The sequence below is a fragment of the Physeter macrocephalus genome, chromosome 21 (assembly GCF_002837175.3).
Source record: "Physeter macrocephalus isolate SW-GA chromosome 21, ASM283717v5, whole genome shotgun sequence".
NCBI classification, from domain to species: domain Eukaryota; kingdom Metazoa; phylum Chordata; class Mammalia; order Artiodactyla; family Physeteridae; genus Physeter; species Physeter macrocephalus.
In genome coordinates, this window is record NC_041234.1 from 31,323,941 (window position 1) to 31,348,551 (window position 24,611).

At 52.6% G+C, this 24,611-nt stretch overlaps 4 protein-coding genes across 10 annotated transcripts; 3 read left to right on the forward strand and 1 right to left on the reverse strand.

Moving 5' to 3' along the window:
* Positions 1 to 385: 385 nt before the first annotated feature.
* Positions 386 to 5,615, forward strand: PIM2 (Pim-2 proto-oncogene, serine/threonine kinase). 2 transcript variants are annotated; one of them, XM_007120917.2, is made up of 6 exons: positions 386 to 621; positions 757 to 866; positions 1,532 to 1,582; positions 3,464 to 3,836; positions 4,271 to 4,447; positions 4,545 to 5,615. In XM_007120917.2, the coding sequence occupies exons 1-6, from the start codon at positions 561 to 563 to the stop codon at positions 4,706 to 4,708; spliced, it is 936 nt and encodes a 311-aa protein (XP_007120979.1). In that variant the 5' UTR covers positions 386 to 560; the 3' UTR covers positions 4,709 to 5,615. The 2 variants fall into 2 exon arrangements, with proteins under 2 accessions (XP_007120979.1, XP_023972649.1); XM_024116881.3 differs by lacking the exons at positions 386 to 621; positions 757 to 866 and having other exon boundaries at positions 1,355 to 1,582; positions 4,545 to 4,790.
* A 1,037-nt stretch (positions 5,616 to 6,652) lies between these two features.
* On the forward strand, positions 6,653 to 14,858 carry SLC35A2 (solute carrier family 35 member A2). 2 transcript variants are annotated; one of them, XM_007120914.4, is made up of 5 exons: positions 6,656 to 7,131; positions 8,649 to 8,831; positions 11,367 to 11,518; positions 12,441 to 13,177; positions 14,585 to 14,858. In XM_007120914.4, exons 1-5 carry the CDS (start codon positions 7,041 to 7,043, stop codon positions 14,610 to 14,612), a joined length of 1,191 nt encoding a protein of 396 aa, XP_007120976.1. In that variant the 5' UTR covers positions 6,656 to 7,040; the 3' UTR covers positions 14,613 to 14,858. The 2 variants fall into 2 exon arrangements, with proteins under 2 accessions (XP_007120977.1, XP_007120976.1); XM_007120915.4 differs by lacking the exon at positions 8,649 to 8,831 and having other exon boundaries at positions 6,653 to 7,131; positions 14,585 to 14,731.
* Positions 14,859 to 14,871: 13 nt separating this feature from the next.
* Positions 14,872 to 18,651, reverse strand: PQBP1 (polyglutamine binding protein 1). Of its 4 annotated transcripts, none has more exons than XM_007120910.4 (7): positions 18,499 to 18,649; positions 17,968 to 18,052; positions 16,329 to 16,440; positions 16,019 to 16,131; positions 15,553 to 15,837; positions 15,298 to 15,361; positions 14,918 to 15,132 (listed from the first exon to the last, which is right to left on the reverse strand). In XM_007120910.4, the coding sequence occupies exons 2-7, from the start codon at positions 18,032 to 18,034 to the stop codon at positions 14,976 to 14,978; spliced, it is 798 nt and encodes a 265-aa protein (XP_007120972.1). In that variant the 5' UTR covers positions 18,035 to 18,052; positions 18,499 to 18,649; the 3' UTR covers positions 14,918 to 14,975. The 4 variants fall into 4 exon arrangements, with proteins under 4 accessions (XP_054937756.1, XP_054937755.1, XP_007120972.1 ...); XM_007120911.4 differs by lacking the exon at positions 18,499 to 18,649 and adding an exon at positions 18,225 to 18,243; XM_055081781.1 differs by lacking the exon at positions 15,298 to 15,361 and having other exon boundaries at positions 14,872 to 15,132; positions 18,499 to 18,651.
* A 103-nt stretch (positions 18,652 to 18,754) lies between these two features.
* Positions 18,755 to 22,811, forward strand: TIMM17B (translocase of inner mitochondrial membrane 17B). 2 transcript variants are annotated; one of them, XM_024116920.3, is made up of 6 exons: positions 18,755 to 18,856; positions 19,631 to 19,730; positions 20,794 to 20,857; positions 21,776 to 21,904; positions 22,242 to 22,352; positions 22,443 to 22,811. In XM_024116920.3, exons 1-6 carry the CDS (start codon positions 18,831 to 18,833, stop codon positions 22,529 to 22,531), a joined length of 519 nt encoding a protein of 172 aa, XP_023972688.1. In that variant the 5' UTR covers positions 18,755 to 18,830; the 3' UTR covers positions 22,532 to 22,811. The 2 variants fall into 2 exon arrangements, with proteins under 2 accessions (XP_023972688.1, XP_007120975.2); XM_007120913.3 differs by lacking the exon at positions 21,776 to 21,904 and having other exon boundaries at positions 18,756 to 18,856.
* Positions 22,812 to 24,611: the final 1,800 nt, after the last annotated feature.

The window sequence follows — 24,611 nt, forward strand, 5'->3', positions numbered from 1 at the left end:
TCGAGGCAGCGGCGGCCAACCAACTTCCTAGGAAAGGAGGCGGTGCAGTTTTTTTTTAAGTTTATATATACACATACAGACACATATATAAAAACAACTCCGCGCAACAACCAAAACAAACGCGCTTGCTGCAAAAGGGATTCCCAAAACCAGTTTCTTCTTCGCACGCGCCCCCTCATTTGCATGCAGACCCCGCCCCCGCGGAAGATCCGGGCATGTATTTGCATAAGGGGGTACTTGAAACGTTGAGGGTGGCATGCAAATAAGGGCTGGCTCCGATTGGCTGGGGTACAGCAGGTGCTGCGTCCGGATTGATCAAAGCCAAGTGGGCGGGGCCGTCGCCCGGGGCGACTCTCTCGGGAGGCTCGTGCCCTGTCTCAGTAGCGTCGGGGCTGGCGCGCGCGGTGAATCTTAACGTAGCGCTGTTTGCTGGCTCTTCTGGGCCACCAGTTTCCTTACCTTCCACCCTGGCGCCCCCAAGTCCTGGTCCCCCGGCCTCGCTGCCCCGGGCGTCGACGCCTTGCGGGCTCAGCGGGCTCAATCTGCGCAGCTCCTCCTCCATGTTGACTAAGCCTCTGCAGGGGCTCCCGGTGGCCCCCATGACCCCCACGCCGCCGCCAGGTGAGAGAGGCTCCCCTACCGCGCGACCAGGCCGGGCGGGCTGAAGTGGTTGAGGGCGGCGCGGGGGGAGGGGGAGAGGGTCGCGGCCGGCCTCAGCACGCCGCCACCCTGACTTCCTCGCCTCCGCCTGCGTAGGAGGCAAGGATCGGGAAGCGTTCGAGGCCGAGTACCGACTCGGCCCCCTCCTGGGTAAGGGGGGCTTTGGCACCGTCTTCGCAGGACATCGCGTCACAGACCGACTCCAGGTATCCACCACGAGGGTCTTGGGAGGGCCAGGTGTGTGTGTGGCGGCGGCGGGAGCCCCGGGGCTGGGATGCTAATTGACCAGGGAATGAGCCTACAGTGTGCGAGTGGTAGGGTCATGAGGGCCGGGATCCGGGTTGCTGAGGGTGTCTGAGTGCGCGCGCGCGCACTGTGTGTGTGTGTGTGTGTGTGTGTGTGTGTGTGTGTGTGTGTGTGAGACTGGGGAGTGGGGGGTCGTGAGGACTCTAGACCTTGCGATCCAGGAGAGGTATATATATGTGGGAAGGTGGGGACCTAGAGTTGAGATTTTTGGGATTTTGGAGGCAGGTGTCCAGGGTGGAGCCGTGAGGACCAGGACCCCCCCCTACAGGGTTGGGGTGTCCTGGGGCTGGATGGGAAGATCGAGGGCTTGGGGTGTTAGGAAATTCGGAACTCGTCACGTGGAGTGAGGGGTCCTGAAGCCTTGAGAAGGAAGAGCCCAGGGCCAAAGATGGTGGGAGAGGTGTACTTGGTTTTGGAGACTTGGAGGGTAGGGGAGAAGCTCCAGCTCATTTGGGGTTGTGGTGTGGAGTGGTTGGTTGGGATCAGAAAGACTAGGGTGAGGGTCCAAACCGGGAGAGGTCTGAGGGTCATCTGCTGGCCCGCTCACCTCAGCCTGCTTCTTCAGGTGGCCATCAAAGTGATCCCCCGGAATCGCGTGCTGGGCTGGTCCCCCTGGGTGAGTATCTTTGCAGTCCTTTTTGACCTGGTGACGCCATCTCTGACGATGGATTTCGCCTTTCTATGGTTTGTATGACTCCTTGGGCCCTATAACGGTGAGAAGAACACTCCTTCCAGCCCATGTTTACTCCCCTGTGGTGATATCCACACCTCCATACAGTTCTGACTCACCCCAGTTCCCCTAGAGCCCTGGATTCTCCCCTCCCACCCTCCTTTCTCAGCCTCCAAACATTGCCTCAGGGGCTGCCCGCAGGGCATGCTGGTGAGGAAAGAGGGGCAGAGGTCATTAGTTGCCATGGTGACGGTGGCTGCTTCTCTTCAGCCTTTTGAGCGCTAACGGACAACAGGGCGGGTCTGGGCAAGTTGTAGGGGCGGGAGCGCCCCCTGGCGGGCTCTGGGGAAACTGCGCCTGAGCAGGCTGTGGGACCCAGAGGGAGAAGGTGCGCCTGCGCAGTAGCGGAATTTTCATCACCGTGAGAAAACCTGTCTGCGACTGTGCAAGTCAGTGCACTGGCCGGCAGAGGGCCCCAGCTCAGGCAGGAAGGCTGCTTCTGGCAGTCCGTGTGCCCGCGGAGGGCTTCGAGAGTGGGGCGGGTTTTGTGACCAGTAGTAACATGTATGCCTTTTATTGAGCACCGACTGTATGCCTCAGACTTTGCTTCATCATAAAAGCTTACTGTGTTCCAAGTTCCACTAAGTACTTTCATTCAACACGGTTCTAGATGCTTGGTGACAGTGACAAGATATCACATAATGACACTATTGAGTTCTTACTTTGTGCCAGTTCCTTTGCAGTTAATCACTTTTAGCTATTTAACAACTGTATATTAGCACCTAGAACGTGCCAGGTACAATTCTAGGCACTTGGCAAAATATTACATTTATTGAGAGCTCTTTTTGTGCTAGTCCTTTTCTACTAATTGCTTTCACCTATTTAACAGCTATGTATTGAGCTCTGCCCTGTTACCAAGCATTGTTCTAGTGTTTGAGCTATGGCAATGAACAAAGCAGACAAACCATCACACAATAATAGTATTTATTGAGTGCTAACTGTGTCAGATTCTATGCTATAAAGTGCTTTTATCTATTTAACAAACATTTATCAAGCAACACTGTGTGTAAGGTACTATTCAAGTCTCTTTACAGATGTCAGTGGACAAAACAGATAAATTACTACATAATAGTGTTTATCAGTTGCTTCTGCTGAAGGCCTTTTGTTAAGAACCACCTTCATTTATTCCTCAAACATTTCCTGAGGGAATTCCCTGGTGGCCCAGTGGTTGAGATTCGGCACTTTCACTGCTGTGGCCCAGGTTCAGTCCCTGGTTGGGGAACTAGGATCCTGCAAGCGGCACAGCCAAAAAAATGAACTGAGCTCCTATTACATGCCAGATGTGCAAAGGCTTTGGCTTTTTTTAAATTGATTTTTATTGGAATGTACTTGATTCACAATGTGTTAGTTTCTGCTGTACAGCAAAGTGAATCAGTTATAAATATACATATATCCAATTTTACTTTTTTTAGATTCTTTCCCAATATAGGTCATTACAGAGTATTGAGTAGAGTTCCCTGTGCTATACAGTAGGTCCTTATTAGTTATCTATTTTATATATAGTAGTGTTAACATGTCAATCCCAATCTCCCAATTTATCCCTCCCCACCCCATAGCCTTAAGCTTGAATCACCTTCCCAATGGCTATGTGAGTTTAAGCCCTTAAGATGAGAGAACTGAGGCCCAGGGAAGGAAGCGGGTTGCTCAAGGCCACACAGTCAGGAGGCTGAGGAGCTATGATTTAAGTTCAGGCGAGAAGTCAGCCTCAAAGCTGCTAGCCTGACGTCTGTATTCTCTTTTCTCTCCCTGCTTCCCCCCCCCCACCAGTCAGACTCAGTCACATGCCCACTGGAAGTGGCACTGCTATGGAAGGTGGGTGCAGGTGGTGGACACCCTGGTGTGATCCGCCTGCTTGACTGGTTCGAGACACCAGAGGGCTTCATGCTGGTCCTTGAGCGGCCTCTGCCTGCCCAGGATCTCTTTGACTACATCACAGAGCAGGGCCCGTTGGGTGAAGGCCGAAGCCGCTGTCTCTTTGCCCAGGTAGTGGCAGCTGTTCGGCACTGCCATGCCCGTGGAGTTGTCCATCGTGACATCAAGGATGAGAACATCCTGATGGACCTCCGCCGGGGCTGTGCCAAACTCATTGATTTTGGTTCTGGCGCCCTGCTTCATGATGAACCCTACACTGACTTTGATGGTAAGGCTTCCCTAAATCTCTGTGGGGGGAGTTTTCACCTTTTATCTTTTTGGCCTCTTGACATTTGACCTCTAGTGCTGGGGTATCCTGTAACTCTTGATCTATAGTACACCTTTATAAGGTTCTTGAATTTTAATATTAGGGGCTTTCAAGCCTTGTCCTCTAATAAGTCCATCTTCTGACAGTGCCCTGATCTTGTTCTGGGCTCTTATTCTGATGAGGGGATCCTGCTATCATCCTGAGTCTTTTTCTGGTAAGGAGGTCCTACTGTACCTTTTAAGTGCTTTTATTCCATCGAGCTTCTATTCTGGTGAGGGGACCCTGCTCATACAGTGAGTTCTCTTAATTCTAGTGAAGCAACCATACTTCCTGGGGAGGGTGGGATGGGAGAAGGGCATTATCAGAGAATGGTCTAACCTGTGGCTTGTGTGCAGGGACAAGGGTGTACAGCCCCCCGGAGTGGATCTCTCGTCACCAGTACCACGCACTCCCAGCCACTGTCTGGTCACTGGGTATCCTCCTCTATGACATGGTATGTGGGGACATTCCCTTTGAGCGAGACCAGGAGATTCTGGAGGCTGAGCTCCACTTCCCTGCCCACGTCTCCCCAGGTGAGGCCCCACCCGCCCTAGCCCACCAAACTTCATCCCTCCCAGGGATTGGTGCCCCCAACTCACTGCTAATCTCCTGTGTGCTTCTGATCTGCAGACTGTTGTGCTCTAATCCGCCGGTGCCTGGACCCCAAACCCTCTGCCCGACCCACACTGGAGGAGATCCTGCTGGACCCTTGGATGCAGATACCAGCCGAGGATGCATCCCTCAACACTCCCAAAGGGAGTTCCACCCCTTTGGCCTGGTCCCTACTGCCCTAGTCCTGGCCAGGGTCCCCATTAGTTGGAATAGCCATCCCATGGCCACGCCACAGGGATAGATGGACATCTGTTGACCTGGTTTTACAGGTCATTAAAAATCCAGTGTTACTAGGGTCAGAGATTGGGGATCAGGGGTCAGAAGACATAAGCCAAGTTTACCTAGTCCCCATCCCAATCCTGCTAAGGAGACTTCCTCCCAGAACGTATGCTCTGTTATTCTGGAGGGGGTCCTTCTTTGCTTCTTGTTTTGCTAAGGGTGTTTATTTGGTTGAAATTACTTACATTCTGAGCCTGCAGGGCTCTTATTCTGATGAGCAGTAACCCCTACACTGGCACCTCCTGCTACCACCACACAAACTTAGTTTAAATGCTCTGACTTGGGCAAGGGTGCTTTCCTTCCAATACCCCAGCGGCTCTTATTTTAGCAAAGGGACCCTTTCCCCTAGCCTAGGGTCCCATATTCAGTCAAGCTGCTTGCCTACCTCAGCCCAGGGTTGTTTATTCTGGGGGAGGTAAGCCCTATTGTTGTCCCAGGGCTTTTGTGTGTGTGTGTGAGGGGACCCTACTCTGTTATCCCAAGTGCTCTTATTCTGGTGAGGAGAAACCCCACTTTCATGATTTGGGAGGGGATGGGAGATGGACACTACTAGAGTCCACTAGGATGGGGTGGATGGTTTTGGGGGGATGGGGTGGGGGAAGTAAGTCTTGTTGTTTGTTCTCCACCCTCCACCTTTTTTGGATTCTTGCTGCCTCCTTCTGAGCCAGGGTTGTCCAGTTGCTGAAATGTAAATACTTATGTATTGGGGAAGGAGAGCTCCAACTGTATCTTCCTCTTCCTTCTCCCCTGCCTGGATTATTTAAAAAGCCATGTGTGGAAACCCACTATTTAATAAACGTAATAGAATCAGAAGCGACTGGCCATTTGTAGATGTGGTGAGGCATTCGTGGAGCATCTACTGAATGCTGAGCCAAGAGGGAGATGGATTGGACCTCTCTGCCCACGGGAAGCCTCAGTGTTGTGGTGCCATCCTGAAGATCATTTAAGGTGAAAGAAAAACTTGATTTTCCCCTCAGCTCTTATGTAGCACCCCGTATGTGCAGAAGGCCTGCTTTGGAGATACCGTAGACATTGAAGGTGTCTGGGACACACTCCCAAATCAAAGATGGTCATCTCAGAGGCAGAAAAAACTCCTTTCCCCCAACCCCAAGGGAGGAAATACCTTCCCCATGGGAGAAGAAAAGCCCTTTCTGGGGCTTGGTGAGGGCAGGGTGGGGGTTGAGCGCTGACAGGAATCTTCCTAGCCCTTCCTTGTTTTCTAATAACGACCAAGGTGGAGTCACCTGTTTTGCCCCTACCTTTTCACCTCTTCCTTGTCTTCTTACCTGTTCATCCCGCTCACTTCAACTTCCTCAACTCTTGACTTACCTGCCCTGCCCTATTCTATCATAGTTTCACTTGTCCCGACCTCAGCTGTACCTTCTCTTGCCCTGCTTTCAACAGCTAACCTAGGGAATTTCCTGGCGGTCCAGTGGTTAGGACTAGGTGCTAGTCCTAACTGCGGTGGCCCGGGTTCAATCCCTGGTCGGGGAACTAAGATCATGCAAGCCAGGCAGCGTGGCAAAAAACAAAAACAGAAAACAACTAACCTGTAAACCTCTCACCTGCGGGCTTACCTACCCCCTTCTCACTTTTCCATTCTTAATGGTGACTCACTTGTCCTCCCTTCTCAGTCTGAACTCTCCTGTGCCATTTCACTAGTATATCCTCAACTGCCCTGCCTTTATCTGCTCGCTTACCTGCCTAACCCTCACCTGCCCTGCTCCCTCAAAGTCTCACTTCCCTCCCAGATGCCCTCTGCCTCTCCAGGGGGCGGGGGTTGGCCTCGCCGGCAGAAGGGCAAAGAACTTCAGTCCAACCCGGAAGGACCCAGGAGTTTTGATGCAGAAAGGGCGGTGCCATCAGAAGGTGGCAATAAAGAGCCGAGATAGGAGACGGACAGCGGAACCAAAGAGACGAGGAGACAGAATGGGCGGGCGATATGGAAAGCGGGGTCAAAGAAGACGGGAGCGGGTTTAGTAACGGGAGTGGGCTAAAGAGGCTCTGTAAAGACGGCGGGAGACTGAGCCGGCTGCGTGCCCTGTCTCCGGATCCCAACGGAATTTGGAAATCCTGAGGCCGCTCTTAAACTAGCGTTCAGGAGCGAACGAAGACAGCCACTGCTCTGGGAAGCTTCTCGCTCGCCCCAGCCCCACCCCGGGGTCCCGGAAGCGGAAGTAACGGACACGGAAGTGGCCTACTGTTGCCGAGGGGACGGGCCAGGCAGATGCCAACATGGCAGCGGTGGGGTCCGGCGGTTCCCCCGCGGCGGCCGGGCCAAGGGCTGTCTCCGCAGGGGCGTTGGAGCCTGGGACCGCGACTGCGGGTGAGACAGGCTGTGGCTGAGCAGTCGGCGGCGGGCCGGGGGGGCGGGATCGCTGGGGGTTCAGAAAGGTTCCTCACTGAGCCGAGAGGGAGCATCCCGTACGGACCAACCTATGTGTGGGGAGTGGGGGGTGGGAGGAGGACGTGTGTTTTGGGGGCGGGGAAGAGACCATTCTGAGGGTGATGGGGAGATCCCTTCTGCAAATGGGGAGTAGAGACCATTCTGAGTTGGAGGCGGGTATTTCCTTTTGGGGAGGCTAAGACCACTAAGACCATTCTGAGTGTGTGTGGGGGTCCGTCGTTATACAAGGGAGAGACCATTCTGAGAGCGGGAGAGTTCTTCCTTACAGAAGGGGGGGGGCTGTTCTGAGGGTAGTGGTTTCTTCCTTGTAAAGGGACAGGGGTATTGTGAGTTAGGGTGGGGCGGGTTCTTCGTTATATGACTTAGAATATTTTGAGGATAGGGATGTTCATTATATGGGGAGAAGACCGTTCTGGGGGTCCCTTCCTGATGGAGATAGTTCATTGTATGTTGCAGTGGGAGGGGCCTTCCTTATATGGCGGAGAAAGGACGTTCTGAGGGTGCCAGACCATTCCTTATAACGGGGAGAGTTCATTGTGAGTGTGAGCCGGACAAGGGATAATTCCTTGGCTGCAGGTGGGGGTATGCGGTGGTGGGAGGAGGATTGGTGTATAGGGAAATATTTCCTTATATCGTTAAGGGACCCAGACCATTCTTAGTGGAGTAACCATTTACTACATGGGGTTCAATCCTTTGGACAGTGAGGGAATCATTTCTTATATTTGTTAAGACCATTCTGGGGCAGGGAGGAATCAGTCATCATAGGCGGGAGGGGTTGGAGAGACCATTCTGAGTTTAAGGGAATGGAATAATTTAGATGAGAGAAAGTTCCTTAGGGGATGGACATGCCTTATACAGTGGTCTCATTCCTTGTATTAGGGTATCATTTTTCACATGAGACAATCCTTCACTAAATAGAACCATCATTTCATCTAAATCTTTGGTTGTTCATCCATAAAATGGGAACACTGATAGTTCCTTCAGAGATCAGAGCCATGTAGGGGTCTGTTGAGGTGATCCACATAAATCCCTTATCCCAGTGATAGGCACGCAGTAAGCACTCAATAAATGTCGAGGATGCAGTTGGTATTCTGCCCAGGGCAGGGTTGCTTCTCACTCAGGGGAGGGAGAGAGAGGGCGGAGGTGGGTGTCCAGTACCTGCCCCACCCATTTCCTGACACCTCAGCAAGGATTCCAGGTATGGGCTGGACAGGGAGAGGCCCACTTCTCCCTTTCTGGCTCTTCCTGCCTGTGGCTGAGGTAGTGGAAGCTGGCAGGGATCAGACTCACGTTGGGTTAGGATAGGCAGGCAGGAGGAGGAAGTAGCGGTGGCTAGGAGGATCCTGGTTGAGAAAGGAGAGGGGAGGGTGGTAGTGTGGTTATGCCACAGCAGCTTTTGACCCCTTCTTCCCCCTTACTCCTTCCATTCCCCACAGCTCACCGGCGCCTCAAATACATATCCTTAGCTGTGCTGGTGGTCCAGAATGCCTCCCTCATCCTCAGCATCCGCTATGCCCGCACATTGCCTGGGGACCGCTTCTTTGCCACCACTGCTGTGGTCATGGCTGAAGTGCTCAAAGGTCTCACTTGCCTGCTGCTGCTCTTCGCACAGAAGAGGGGTATGAGCCAGGGAGGGGGGCTGCAGGGAGGGGGGCTGCATTGGAGTCGGTGGGTGGCAGTGTGTGTATGTGTGTGTGTCTGTGTGTCTGTGTATGTACCCACTCCCACGTGGAGGGTTTGGTTGGGGGAGTATCTCTGTGTCTATGAAAATGCCTGGGGACTGCGTAAGTGCGGCTTGGCTGCCTTGTACCTCCAGCTATGAGTAGCTGCATCCACATGTTTATACCCCTAACTCCCCAGGAGCTGGCCAGTAAACACTGAAGGAGTGAGACAGTCTGTGCCCATAAGGTAGCAGGTGACCCTTCCATGATGATTTATTGATTTCTTTCTAACTTTTCATTGTGGAGAATTTCAAACACAAAATCAGAGAAAATAATAAAATGGTAAAATATCCATGTCCCATCACCGAGATTCAACAATGATCAACTCATGGCCACTCTGCCATTAACCAGCATCAGTGATTATCCACTCACTACCAATCTATGTGTCTGTTTACCTACTCCTGCACCTTGTTATATTGAAGTATGTCCCACATGAAGTATTATTTTGAAGTAAATTCCCTCTTATTATCTTGAGTAAATATTTCGGTACATTTAAAATAATGACTTCAATCAGTCATGACTGCTAGAAATCATACATCAAAAAATTAACAATAATTTTTTTAAGTTAATAAAATAATCAAATATCCAGTCAGTGTTCAAATTCGTAATGATTTCTCAAATGTCATAAAAGTTTAAAAATTTTTGTTTGAACCAGGTTTATATAAAGTCAGTGCTTTGTAGTTGGTTGGTGTCTTCTAGGTCAGCTAGCCTCTAGGTTCCCCTCCAGCTGACTTTTTTTTCTCTCTGCAGTTAATTTCTCGAAGACATAAGGTTGTTTGCCTTGTAGACTTTGGGTAGCCTGGATTTTGCCGAGTGCCTCCCAGTGGCCTCATTTAACATGTTCTTCTGTCCTCTATATTTCCTATAAGTTGACTTTATTTACTAAACACCTCCCCAAAGGCCTTCTTCTTTAAAATGTTGCCCAGTCATTTCTCTGTAAAGGCCTCGCATGCGGCTCTGCCCTAGGTATTTACACTGAAGGAAATATTCTCAGCCACTCATTAGCTTCAGGGCCCTGGGAGGCAGTTTAGGAACTCATCTGCTCTGTTCTAGATTGATTCTGAGATGGTTCGAGTGAACACTGTGTGGCAGGCCGTGTTCTGGCTGTGGAGGTGGACATGTTAGCGATGCAGACGTGCATCTTGCCCTCGGGGGGCTGATATTTTAGATGGGGAAAAACAAATAGCTACAGGTTAATCACAGCTTTCATCTCTTATCTACAATTTCAGCAACCCCCCCGTTTAATTTTTTTAGTTTTCTCATTTGGTGTGAATGTGTCCACGTGACTCACTGCAGAAATATGAATGTGCTTGATTATGGTGTGCAGCCCCATATACGTGGTGTGTGTTATGTGAAATATATAGCATATATGCCACGTTACCTTTCTAACACCTGGACATTTTTGAACACCCAAACCCCTGGGCCCAGGGAATTTGGGTAAAGGGTTAGAGCTTGATAATTACTCCTGGGATTAATGCCATGAAGGGCAAGGGCAGGGTTTTGTGAATGAGCATCAGCAGGGGTTCCTGCAGTAACCTTGTGCGATGGTTGTGGGGTTTTCCCGGAGGAGGGACGCTCAGATGAGTCTTAAAAGATGAACTGCAAAAAAGTGGGGTGAGATTTGCAAAGGTCTTATTATATAGGAGAGTATTCTCATTTATTGATTGGAGCAGGTCCCAACCAGACTTTCTGCTTTAGAGTCAAGCCTGCATTCTTCCATGTGACAGGGGCAAATGCTTGGTGTGGGGGGGGCTGACAGAAGGAGGCAGCCAAGTGGAAGATGGCCCCTGCCCTCAGGCAGCTCTCAGGCTAGGAAGGAACTAGGAAAAGTCTAAAAGTTGAGTCTAAGGGACTTCCTTGGCAGTCCACTAGTTAAGACTTCGCCTTCCAATGCAGGGGGTGTGGGTTCGTTCGATCCCTGGTCAGGGAGCTAAGATCCCACATGCCTCGCGGCCAAAAAACCAAAACGTAAAACAGAAGCAATATTGTAACAAATTCAATAAAGACTTTAAAAATGGTCCACATCAAAAAGATCTTTAAAAAATAATAATAATAAAAGCTGAGTCTAAAACTTTCCCTCTGCTCGGTAAACAGCCTTCCACCCACACTCCTAGAGCTTCTACTTCACAAGCTCCTAGTTAGTGTTGATTATTTCATTGCACAGACTGTACTGAGTGCTTGCCCTGGGGCTTTGTGCCAGGGAGGTGGGCTCTAAGATGAGTGAAATATGGTCTGTGACTCTCAGACTGAGTATCCGAAAGGCTTGCTGGAGACATGGTTGTACTGTAGAGAAACCGAGAGCGCAGACCTCATTCTAGCCGTCAGGGAGTCGGAGTGTGGTGGGGAGACACAGGACCAGGCCCAGTCCTGTCCTTTAGAGGATCCCCATCTTTGGAAGTCAGTGCTAAACAGGGCTCTCCTCCCTCCACCTAGGTAACGTGAAGCACCTGGTTCTTTTCCTCCACGAGGCTGTCCTGGTGCAGTATGTGGATACACTCAAGCTCGCAGTGCCCTCTCTCATCTACACCTTGCAGAATAACCTCCAGTATGTTGCCATCTCCAACCTGCCAGCTGCCACTTTCCAGGTGAGCCCCAAGCCCAGGAACTGGCTGGGGTGGGGGATATAGGATGTTGGGGAGGGAGGGCTGCAGAGAGCGGGGGCTGTGTTTCCTCCAGAATGTCCTTGGATCTTCCTCAACCTCGGTTTCCTCATCTGTGAGAACTGGGAATGGAAATGGTAATAGTAGCTACTCACTGAGATGATTAAAAGAAGTAATATCTGGGAAGAGCCCTTGGTTGGTGATGGATAAGCTTTAGGCTATTTACAAGCAACCTTTAAGATGGTTAAAGAGCCTGGATTCTGGGGCCAGGCTGCCTGGGTTCAAATCCCAGCTCTGCTACTTTCCAGCTGTGTGATATTGGGCAAGTCACGTAACCTCTCCATCTCATCTTTAAATTGGACATTACAATAACACACTTCATATGTGAGGATTAAACGAATTCATGTGAAGTGCTTAGACCCACACCTGGCACATAGTAAGCTCTATGTAAACGTTTACTGACGTCATTTCATGGCTGATTCATTTGTATCAACACATCCTTATCAAGACCTCCCTCATCAGGATGTTTACCATTCATTCATTACCTGCTGTGTGAGGTGCTTCACATACATCAGTTGTATTTACAGATGGTATGTCAGGGCTCAGACAGGGCAAGTGCTTTGTCCCTCGTCACACAGCTAGGACATGGGGTTGGGATGTGCACTTGGGTGTGGCCCAGGACATCCTTGCACAGCCATCCTCCTGTGTACTTTCTGGAAGGCACCTCAGAGCTATTTAGCTGCATCTCAGTCAGTGGCCAGTGGCTGGATATTTTTGCTGTTTTTATGGTTATCTACCCAACCCTGTCCCTGCATTGTGCCTGGGGGCCCACAGTGGGTGCCGTCCCCCACATGTACATGTTGGGGGTCGGGAGCAGCCCTCAGTGTCTTCCACATGCCACTCGCAGGTGACGTACCAGCTGAAGATCCTGACCACGGCACTGTTCTCCGTGCTTATGCTGAACCGCAGCCTTTCCCGGCTGCAGTGGGCCTCCCTGCTGCTCCTCTTCACCGGAGTCGCCATTGTCCAGGCACAGCAAGCTGGCGGTGGGGGCCCGCGGCCACTGGATCAGAACCCTGGGGCGGGCCTAGCAGCTGTCGTGGCGTCCTGTCTGTCCTCGGGCTTTGCAGGTGTCTACTTCGAGAAGATCCTCAAAGGCAGCTCAGGCTCCGTGTGGCTGCGCAACCTGCAGCTGGGCCTCTTCGGCACAGCCCTGGGCCTGGTGGGGCTCTGGTGGGCCGAGGGCACTGCTGTAGCCCACCGCGGCTTCTTTTTCGGGTACACGCCTGCTGTCTGGGGCGTGGTGCTCAACCAGGCCTTCGGCGGGCTACTGGTGGCTGTTGTCGTCAAGTATGCCGACAACATCCTCAAGGGCTTTGCCACCTCCTTGTCCATTGTGCTGTCCACTGTTGCCTCCATCCGCCTCTTTGGCTTCCACGTGGACCCTTTGTTTGCCCTTGGCGCAGGGCTGGTCATCGGTGCCGTCTACCTCTACAGCCTGCCCCGAGGTGCAGCCAAAGCCATAGCTTCCGCGTCTGCCTCCACCTCTGGGCCCTGCACTCACCAGCAGCCTCCGGGGCAGCCGCCGCCACCGCAGGTGTCTTCCCACCGTGGAGACGTCAGCACGGAGCCCTTTCTGCCAAAGTCAGTGCTGGTGAAGTGAGGGCTGGCGGTGGCGGTCGGGGGAGACAGGGAGGGACACTGGGTGGAGGGTGTTGGGCATCTGCAGGATCCGAGTTGCCACCGGGGCCTGGCTCCCCTGGGGTTGGAAGGGTCTTTTCTTCCAGGTTGTCGAGACTTCCGGAAGCTTGTGGGACTAGGGCAGGGCATCACGTGAACCCTTCCTTGTAGCCAGGGGTTTTTAGAGCTGCCTCCTCTGTCTCAGTCTAACCCCTTTGGGGACCAGGTTGGGGGTGTTGTCATTCAAGGCTTTTTTTGTCTGCCCCCCTCAGCCAGAGGCGTCCTGTGTCTCATGCTTGGGAGAGTCCCTCCCAGCAATCCCTTCGCCTTTGTAGGGACAAATTGGACAAAAATCCTACAGCTCTTTAGTAATGACTGATGCCTACGTGTGGGGTTCCGATTCTGATAGCTCGAGGCCTTCTCTCCTCCCTGACAACCACACTGGATGATATTAGTAGCTCTTTTTGTGGCCTTGGGGCAGCTTCCCTAACACAGGGACTTGAAAATGGGCCTCTTGTGAGCACCTGGGGAGAGAGGAAGGGGGGCGACAGCTGAGATTTTTGCATCAGCCCATTCAGGGGGAGGGTGCAGTAGGGGCCATTTGTTTGTGATTTGGGGGTTTGTGGTGTAATCAGATGAATGATCTAGGGTGTGGGTAAAATGGAGAAGGGAGGTCCTTGAAGTGGCCTAATCTCATCGAATCTAAGACACCGTCAGTTGCTGGATGCAGGGTTATTTTCTAAGATATCCTGAGAGGAAAAATAAAGCTGCCAGCAACACTTGTGATACCCCACTGGCTGTACGAGGCACCCTTACTTCATGGGGAGGGGTGTCTTTAAATTCTGAAACGTGGAACCTGCCCCCTGCACTCCCCAAAGCTTATTGACCCCTTAACTGTCTCCCAGGGTGTATATGGTGTGTGTGTGTGTGTGTGTGTGTGTGTGTGGCACGCACTATGCCTGGGCTGTCTTTGCTATATGTACATAGTGTGTGTGTGTGTGTGTGTGTGTGTGTGTGTGTGTGTGTGTGTGTGTGTGTGTGGGTGGCACGCACTATGCCTGGGCTGTCTTTGCTATATGTACATAGAGCCATTGGATCTTTATTTTTGATTAATTTGTTCTGATTTTTTGGTTTGTTTTTTAAGGAACTGTAATGAACAAATGTCAGGATACCCAATGCCAAATAAAGATATTGTATTTATTTAGTCCACGTGTAGCTTTCTGACCCAGGGGACCCGTTCTCTCCACGTGGGCTCTGTTACTAACCCTGGGGACTACCAGCCTCACTAGTCATCCTCGCTTGCTCAGGACGTCCACCTGCCAGCCCACCCCAGCTTTCTGTGTTTTTCTCTCCTCCCCGTTCCCACCACAGGTTGCTCACCAAGGTGAAGGGTTCCTAGCCGCTGGGATTGAAGACGCTGGCCTGGCCTCGCTCTCCCTTCTTGCCCTGGTCCAGCCAGGACCAAACGCTCTGATCAGTATTGGGGGGGTAGACACCGAACCCCCTGTCCCCACACCCCCTCTCCCACGCAGGGCTGACATGACTAAACTCTGGCCCAGACAGGACCCAACCACCCCCATGCCCCTGCTACCCCTACACTATTTCTTAGGTGAGTTTTTGTAAATAAAATGTGTTTTGCATCTTGCTGGCTTGGGTTGGGAAGTCTCAAAAGTGTGACAGAAGGAAGCACTCAGGTCTCATGGGCACGATCCACTGAAGAGCTTTTATTAAAAATCCCAGGGCGGGCCGCGGTGGGGAAGGTTCAGTCCTGTTGCTTGGTTCGGGAGGCCTCGGCATTGGCCCGGAGCACAGCCCCCGGGGATGGGTAAGGGCGCTGCTGGAAGAGGGGCCCGGCTGCTGTCGTGTCTGCACCCGTCTTGGCCTCATTCCGCTTGGGGAGTCCTGTTGACCACGTGCCCCTGGGGGTGACAAGGGGCGGGGGCGGAATGTATAATATGTGTACTGTGGCAGGCACCTCCCACCCACAACTGACAAAGGGGGAAAGGACGCAGGAAGAAAGGAATGGTCAGTGGTGCAGTGAGTCAAGAGGAAAAAGGAAGGGCTCTTGAGGGGTGGTCAGTTACCGGGGTGCATCTGAGTACGAGCTGGGGTCCATGGGGTCTAATTCTTCATCCTTCCGGCTTGCCACTGCGGAAGTAGGTGGCAGAGTGGGGTCTTCGACGGGGGCACAAGGAGTCCCGGATCACCGAGCCCTCCCATCCCCAGAAGAAATGGAGCCTGAGGCTGCCAGGCCCCAGGCTCAGGCACTCACGTGAAGCCAAGCGAGGGCTTGCTTACCCTATGCCCCCCTGGTGCCCCCCTTTCTCACCCCAGCTTACCCTTCTTGCTCTTGGGGTAGGGAGCCAGTTCCTCCCGGCGATGGTGGCGCCGTTCTTTGCCCTCTTCCCGGTCCACCTTGTCATACACGCGGTCCCGGTCCCGATCCCTGTCCCGCTCTCTCTCTCTGTCCACCTTGTCATAACCACGCTCCCGGTCTCTGTCAGACTTCTCGTGGCTCCGTTCTGACTTCTCATGGCCGCGTTCTGACTTCTCGTGACCTCGGTCCGATTTCTCGTGGCCCCGGTCCGATTTCTCATGGTTCCGATCCAACTTCTCCTCAGCATCTGGGGACACGAAAGCCTTGTGACCTTCCTCCTCCCACCTCAGGACCCAGCAGCCGCTGGCTTCAACAGCCTCTTTTGCCTGGGGCTGGGCCTGCCTGGTCTTACCTGCCCTGGTCTTTTACCTGACCCCTCTCGGAGAACTGCTAGAACACTCGAGGCACCCTTGTATCCGCCAACTCACCTGCATTACTGCTCCTGAGCTTCTTGGCAGATTTGGAAACAACGGAGTTGGGATCATGTGGGGACAGCCAGGACACGAGGTCTGTGTCCGCATTCCAGTAGTAAGGAAGCCCGCTGCAGGGCAATGGGAGGGAGGGAGGGAGGGAAGGAATGTCAGCACAGATATCCTCTCCTTGTAGCCTCAACTCTTATCTCCCCAGTCTCTGCCTGTACCTGCCCCATGCCAGGACCCTACAGGGAGGACCCCCCAGATCTCTTCCTTTGTGGCCCCCATTTACCCCCAGCCCACCCCCCTGCATCCCCAGACTCACCAGGAAGGGTCAAACACCTTGTACCAGCTTGGTGGCAGGCCCTCCAACCGGGTAGCCTCATAGTCCACAGGATCATCATCATAGTCCTCGGCAATGATCTCTTCCTCTGGTTCTGGCCGGACAAGGAAGGAAGGAGGACAGCAGTAAGGACCAGAGGGATCCCCATCCTGCAGTCAGGGCCTGGGGAGACACACTCACATTCACATGGACCACGTGTGTGTGCCAGGGCTCAAGTGCCCTAAAAAATATTGCTCACATTCCAAATCCAAGTATCTGAATATCAGGATTTACCAAAAAATTTACCCAAATCTGTTCTGTTTCTGGGTTCAGATATGACATACTGTTACCTGAACTTATCTGGTTTCAGACTTTAGACAGGGATTCATTGAAAAACATGTATCCATATTTATTCAGTTCCTGAGTTCAGATAGTATGTGACACTATACTTTCCAAATCTATTTGGATAAAATTAGTTTCAACAGCAAGGGGTTTATCTAAAAATATGTCCAAATCTGTTCAGCTCCCAAGCTTGGCAAATATGAGGTTTCTGACTCCGGTATATTGACTAGCAAGTTTGGATAGCAAGGGATTTATCCAAATGCTTCTCTGAATCTATTCAGTTCCTGAGGCCTACAACTGTTGTCAGTTACTATCAACAGAATAAAAAAGGTGTATGAGTACCTGGACCTCCGTAGGTTTATCACAGATTTCACCTATGGATATAGCTAACAATGAAATGTATATGTCAGCAACAGCAGAGTGCCTGTCACACAACAGGCCCAAAATAGATGTCAGCTATAATCATCGGTATTGTTAGTAAGATATATACAGTCAGCACAGGGCCTGGTACCAACAGCCTTAAAGTAAATCATATCAATGATCATTATCAGTATTATTAACCGAAGATCTATGCTTGGCACACAACAGGCTTGTAATAGATGTCACTTATCAATAAAGTGAAAATAAGATGAATTTTCCAGTACCTGGAACACCTTAGCCCAAACTAGATGCCAGCTTTTACTATAATTTACAATAAGGTAGAAGTACTAGCAACAGCAGCACAGTAGACCTAAATGATAAATCCTATCATTATTTTATATACTGTTCACCATAATGTGTATGACAGACACTTAAGTAGACCCAAAATACATGTCAGCTATTGATATGGTGAACAATAAGGTATGTATCACCAGCACAGTGCCTGGCTCCACAGTAGGTCTAAAATAATGTTATCTACTAGTATGGTAAAGAACAAAGTATTAGCATCCTGCCACTGTGCTTGGCCCACAGGAGGCTGCGGTAGATGTCAGCTTCTGTCAACTGTTACTATCCTTACTATTAAATAATTTGTAACCACTTACAGGGATTGATGGATGGATTAAACTTGTGATATAGAAGACCCAAAAATACACGTCAGCTGTCAGTATTATTAAGGATGAAATGTCTATTCCCCGTCCCCACCCGCCTCCTCATACGGTAAGAATGGATGTCAGGAATACGCATTGTTAACAATGAAATGCCTGCCACCCCACTGCTTGGTGCGAAGTAGGTCCAAGCTAGGTATCAAGTGGCAGTATCAACAACAAAGTGCCTGTCAAGCCTGGCACATGGAAGGCCTATCTGCTCTTAGCTCTCTCACCGGGCTCCAGATGTTTGAGAATGCCTCTCTTGGCCAAGCGGGTCTGCAGCGCAACGGGCAGCGGCATAGCGGATAGCAGACAGACCTAGGGAAGAAAAGAGACCAAAAAACAGCTCAGATTAGGACTGAATCTGTATCTTGTAACCAAGCGCCTCCCCCCAGCAAGTACTCATCTGGACCCCCACCTACCCACCTACACTAGGAGCTGGGCGACAGACCCTATGCTAAAAGGTGGAAGGGATAAATGGCAATATTACCCAAACTCTCACCAACCCTCCTCTCCCGGGCCGGGTGCTCCAGGACCGGGTTCCCCTCCCAGGCCCGAGTTCCTCTCCCAGGCCCGAGTTCCTCTCCCAGGCCCAGGCTCCGCCCATTGCCAAAGGGGCCAAGCGCGGCTGCCCCTCGCCCCAGAAATGGGCTCACCCAACTTTCCCCAAAGACTGCCGGGTGGAAGGAACCAAAGTGCTGGGATGGGGGAGCAGAGTGCAACACCTCCTCCAGCTCCAAAAAATGCGCCCACCCCGACATTACCAATACAGTCACGCAGGTAGTGGAAAGCTGACAGAATGGCCGTCTCTCTCTCGTCGCTTCTATGATTGCCAGGCCTACACGACTCTCTTCTCCCAAAGCTCAGAACGAGGTGCTCTCGCCGAGCCTGAAGGAAACTGTGCGAGGCTCGGGCTGCGGCGAACAGATGACACAAACCTGGCTGGCCAATGAGAGTGCGCCTTGGTCTGACTTCTGGCAAAACGACCCAATCATTGCCCTGGAATAGGTGGAAAACTCGGACGCCTGTGTGCATTTACGGTGGGGGTGTGGCCCAGCCGGGGTATAGCCAGACTGCGCGGCCGGACGCCGGCGCCATGGAGGAGTACGCTCGGGAGCCTTGGTACGGCGAGGGGCGCAGGCCTTGGGACTGTTGCTGGGGCGCCACAGCCAGCGGTGGGAGGCGGGCGGGGGAGGCACCGGCCACACAGTGCCACGTCCCAGACTCGGGAGACTCTTAGACGTTTGTTGTCTCCTTCTGCTCCCCTCCACTTGCTTCCTCCTACTCGTGCTCCGTTAAGAGGGTCCACAACTGTGTGCCTAAAGGAGAAGGTGCGGTGCAAGGACGAACCACTCCACGTTTCCCTTGCCTTCGTACCTTCCAGTCTCTCTTTGTTAAAGGAAAGACACGCTGGTCGAATCCATTCCAGCCGAGGGGGTGGTGCTGGATCATCCCCACGGTCTGCGCTTGGTTTTTCCCAGTTGTGCGGGTTTAAAAAAAAAAAGAAAAAGAAGAGGGCGTGGCTTGGTTGGACGTGCTCATTGTGGGAAAAGGGGGTGCGAGCCCGTTCTGCTTTAGTAACAGTGCTAGCTTAACACTTCTGTAGCGCTTATTTAAACTTGCCAACTCTTTCCTTGTTAGCAATTCATTTAATCATTGATAGTAGTAAAGCGGTTGATTCCTTGGTTGGCTGCGAAGGGGAGGGGCGGACAGGGCAAAGACTAATAATTTCCCCCCTTCACACTATTTCTTGCTTAAATGAGGGGGAAAATAATCTATTATCTGAAATTCTGCTTCCCATTTGGGTGACTTAGTTTCTCCCAGTTGGAAAGAGTCCTTGTGACATGGCAAGAGGGAGGGCTCACATTAACCCCATCCTCCCCTTCCCGCTTGCAGCCCATGGCGAATTGTGGATGATTGCGGTGGCGCCTTCACTATGGGTGTTATCGGCGGTGGAGTCTTCCAGGCCATTAAGGGCTTCCGCAATGCCCCTGTCGTGAGTCCTGGCCTTCCCTGGGTGGTGCGGGGGTCCTGCCCTGCCCACGTGGGATACTGTTCTGAAAACTGCTTGGAGCTGCCAGTCACATGCCCTTTTCATTCTGGTGCCTGCTCACCTACTATATGCCAGGCCTGGCTCCAGGATCTGGAAGTTTGGAGGAACTGCAAACATGACCTCTGCCCCTCACCCCCCCACCCAGCTGGAGCTCCTCTGTGGAAATGCTGTGATGTCAAAAGGGTCATCACCAAAACCTAAATGTGTGTGTGCAAAGCCAGTCAGATTTTACCTAGAGGCAGATTCTGGGTTGGAAGCCTGGATAGAGGGAAGTGACAGGAGTTTAACTGGCAGGAGGAGGACAGCCTTAAAGCTGAGAAAATGCTTTTAATTTAACATAATTGATTCATTCTCTCTCTCTCTCTCTCTCTCTCTCTCTCTCTCACTCTCACAAACCCCCTCCCCTTCCTGGGAGACCTCATCAAATGTCATGACTTTAAATGCTATGCATTTGTCAAGGTCTCTGCAATTTCTCTGTCTAGCCTGTCCCTCCCCTCATCTCCTGGAGCTCTCTTTCCTGGATCTTTGTCCAGGTTTCTCCCTCTCATCCTCAAGGTCTCAGCATAAATGCCCCCTCCTTAAAGAGGTCTTTCCTGACCCTTCAGCCACTGTCATAGCTCTTTATCCTATTTCCTCTAGGGTTCTTATTGCTGTCTGAAGCTACCTTATCTGTACCCTTATTTAGGATCTGTCTCCCCCACTATAATGTGAGCTCTGAGAGGGTAGGGGCCAGGTCTACCTTGTTTACTGCTGTATCCCTGCATACAGCATGGTGCCTGGCACATAGGTGCTAAGTAATGAATGAATGAATGATTTATCATCCCAGCTCTGAGAGTACCTATATTGGGGTACTCCTCAGCCCCCTAGTTCTTGGCCACTTCCCCACATCTCTACCCCTGATACCCCTACAGGTTTCCTGCCCCCATCCCTCTCTTAAAAGCTAGAAACCTTGTCTGCCAGTGGCCTCAACCGGGCTCTGATTCCCTTCCTCCTCACTTTCCTTCAGGGAATTCGGCACCGAATGAGAGGCAGTGTCAACGCTGTGAGGATCCGAGCCCCTCAGATTGGAGGTGAGAGGTTTGGGGAGACAGATGTGATAACAGAGTTGAGGTGGTTGCTCCTTTGAGTCTAGACTGCAAGTTGGGGGTCCAGATTCTAGTCCCAACTCTGCCTGGGACTTCCTGGGGGAGTGACATTTCCCAACAATTTCATATGGTTGAGTTCTGGAGTTTAAATCCAGGCCTGGCTCTTCCCTGCTGTGTGACCTTGGGCTAGTGGCTTAACCTCTCTGAACCTCATCTGCAACATGGGGATGACAAAACAGTAAGTTCTGTAATTTATGTAACTTAGGTAGTACTTACTAAGTGCTGGTTGCTCTGTTAAGTGCTTTGATAGTATTAACTAATATAAATTTTCAGAAGTCAAGTAACATGCAGTGCGTAGATCAGGTCCTGGCACACAGTAAGACTTGAGTAAACATTTTAACTATTGTATTGTTAACTGGCTTTGCTAACCCGTTTTCTTCTCCCTGAAACCAAGGTCAGAATTCCAATTCTTTGTGGTAGTTACAAAGATCAAAGTTGCTCTGTTAAAAGCCATATAGAAGGGAGTTGCCTGGTGGCCTGGTGGTTAGGATTCCAGCCTTTCATTGCCGTCACCGGGTTCAATCCCTGGTCAGAGAACTGAGAGGAATGAGTGTGTGGCGCGGCCAAGAAAAAAGCCATATAGAAGCAGATAAATCTGCCCGTAAACACTTGTCAACCCCCTATGAAGGTGAAGGGAGTGCCGATGGCAATTACAGACAGATTGAAGGAGCTACCACAGAGACAGATGGGGGCTATCCCCTAGGAGTTTGCCATCTGCCTTTGCCTCTGGATTTTTCTCCCCGTTCTTTGCCAGAGCGTTCAGGCCTTGGGAGTCCCTGGACCCTGAGCCGTATATTCTGGTAATTCCCCACAAACACTAATTAGGCCGTGGTCCCCCAACAGGTAGCTTCGCAGTGTGGGGGGGCCTGTTCTCCACCATCGACTGCGGTCTGGTGCGGCTGCGGGGCAAGGAAGATCCCTGGAAATCCATCACCAGTGGAGAACTGACCGGGGCTGTGCTGGCTGCCTGCAGTGGCCTATTGGCCACGGTGGGCTCAGCAATGATGGGAGGCATTCTGTTGGCCCTCATCGAGGATGTTGGCATCCTCCTCACTCGCAGCAGTTCTGCACTGCACCCCCATTCCTGGAGGACCCCAGCCAGCTGCCCGCTAAGGAGGGTACCGCGGCCCCAGGCTACCCCAGCTATCAGGCTGCGGGGCAAGGAAGATCCCTGGAACTCCATCACCAGTGGAGCATTGACCGGGGCTGTGCTGGCTGCCCGCAGTGAGTGCCCCATCCCCAGGCCCCAGCCCCTTCCACCCTGTTCTGCCTGCTCTCACCTGTCTTCCGTGCCTCCTCATTCCTCCAGGTGGCCCATTGGCCATGGTGGGCTCAGCAATGATGGGAGGCATTCTGTTGGCCCTCATCGAGGGTGTTGGCATCCTCCTCACTCGTTACACCGCCCAGCAGTTCCGCAATGGTGAGTTCCTGGTGAAGCTGGCCAGGGAGAGTTGGGAAATGCTCTGCCTTGCCTCCTCCGCTCATCTTTATCCAATTCTCCCCACTCCAGCACCCCCATTCCTGGAGGACCCCAGCCAGCTGCCCCCTAAGGAGGGTACCCCGGCCCCAGGCTACCCCAGCTATCAGCAGTACCACTGAGGAAGTGACCGCCTGTCATCGCCACCGTGGGAGCTCCTCCTCGGTTCCCTGCGCGATGATCTACCTCGAAGGGAGGGCTGGCTCCCAGTTGGCCCTGGGACCCTCCAGAGAGGGCCTCTACTCTGTTCCCTTATCCCAGGTTGGGGGTGGGGTACCCCAGCTGCCCTGATGGATGGGTCCCTTCTCTCTCAGGCACCCCAGCCCCCACTCATATGTAACAAGCTCTCACCCCAGTCCCTTTGCATGGTGCCCTGATCAGTATTTAAAGTCAGTTTTGAAATGCCTATGTCTGTACTCCTTGAGCCACCCATTGGAGCTGCTCACTAGGACAAGGGGTAGAGCCCTCTTCAGGGACTTGGGAGCCCTAGGATTTGCAGTCCCACAGAGAGTGGGCTCTAGTAAAGGTTTGTGGGATGAATGAGTAGGAGGGGGAATGAATCCAGATGTGAATAGTACATGAATAAGGGGGCCAAGTGTTGAATCACAAGCAGACGGAAGAGGAGCAGGCTTGGGAAAGAAATGAGTGAACACAGGATTGCTGGGGTGGAGGGGTGGTTCAGCATGCGGCACCTCTGACGACTCTCCCCCGTGTCCCCATTGCAAAGACTGGGAAATCTGACCTCACAGTGAACTCTGTCTTTCTGGATACCAGTCACCCCGTTTGTGAAGACAATTCCCCCTCCATGTGGCCTCACCAGGGACCTGGGATGGAAGTAGGGGTCGGGGAGACCCAGCTTCCTTGAAGAAGGTACCCTTAATCTTCTCTTCTGCACTACAGAGAGATTTCTGCTCTGTGATGCTCAGGGTTGTCAGTATTTAAGGGTACCGGATGAGTTTTCATTTTGGGGGGTGGAGTGGGGGTTATGGGAAAGAGATTTTCTCGGATGGACATCGGCTCCAAACATTGTGTCTTGCGTGCAAACACCTACATGTGTGGGGCAGACGCCTCCACTGGGGTGCAGATGGCCTCATGGGAGACACACCAACTGTCCCTTTTATGCAAGCCATTGCAAAGAGGTGGAAATGCCCTCTCGCTTATACAGACTCGCTCCCTGGGGGTGCAAATGCGGAGTTCTCAGGCCTCCCAAGGCCCCAACGAGGTCCTAGTGGTCCTCGGAGGTAGTAGAGCTGCAACACTGCTTGATGGACTCAGTGCCAGGCGCGGGTAGCAGGCCCCGTGCACACAGCTCTCTCAGTGCCCCAGCAGGGCCCTGGCCTCCATCTTGCCGACTCCATGGCCACGCCAACCTGGGTAGGACCGGGATGCCAGTCAGACCCTGGGTACCCCAGGCTGCAACCCTTGTATTTCCAGGCCACTTTCTTTGGTCCTGCCCATTCGGTACACCTAGGCCGCGCCCTTCCTCACCTCCAGGCCCCATCCCCACTGTGTTTCCAGACCCCACCCTGCTCCTATCAAACACAGGCCCGCTAGCTCTTCTGAGCCTTTTCCTTCCTTGAGCCCTCAGGTTCCGCCCACCTCAGGCTGCTGTGCTGTCCACAGACCCTTTTGTCTCCAGGCCCCGCCCCCAGGCCCACCCCCTCCCTATCTTTCAGCCCTGCCCTTTAAGCCTCCTGCAGGCCCAGGTTTCCTGCCCTCAGCAGCCTCTAGACCCTACCTCTTCCCGTCTTCAGGCCCCGCCCTCTCCTGCTCCTTAAGGTCCCGCCGCTTCGGGAACCTCAAACGCTTGGGCGCCCCGCCCTCCTCCCGCCTTTGGGACCCCGCTCAAGGTCTCCGGGTCTGGAAGGCTGTAGGAGCCGTGGGGCCGTGGAACGGTTCATGGTGAAGTTCAGGGCATTGTGCTCTGGCTCCTGGTGCTGCTGGCTAGGCCGGGCGGGACCAGTACTGGGTTTAGTAGCGGAGGACTGGGCTTCGGCTGAGAGTTGTAGAGCGGCATCGAGTGGTGGTGGGGCTTCGTGGGAGCCTAGCTGCCGCGGCGTCACCCGGCTCCTAGGTGGGGCTGGGGCGTCCGGTGTCGTGCAGGTCTCCGGAGTTGGGGGGAGTTGGGGCCAGGGCGAGTCCTCAGGCCCCGCCCCCTGGCCTGACCGCGGGCCTGCTCCTCTTCCCTAAAGAAGGGAATGT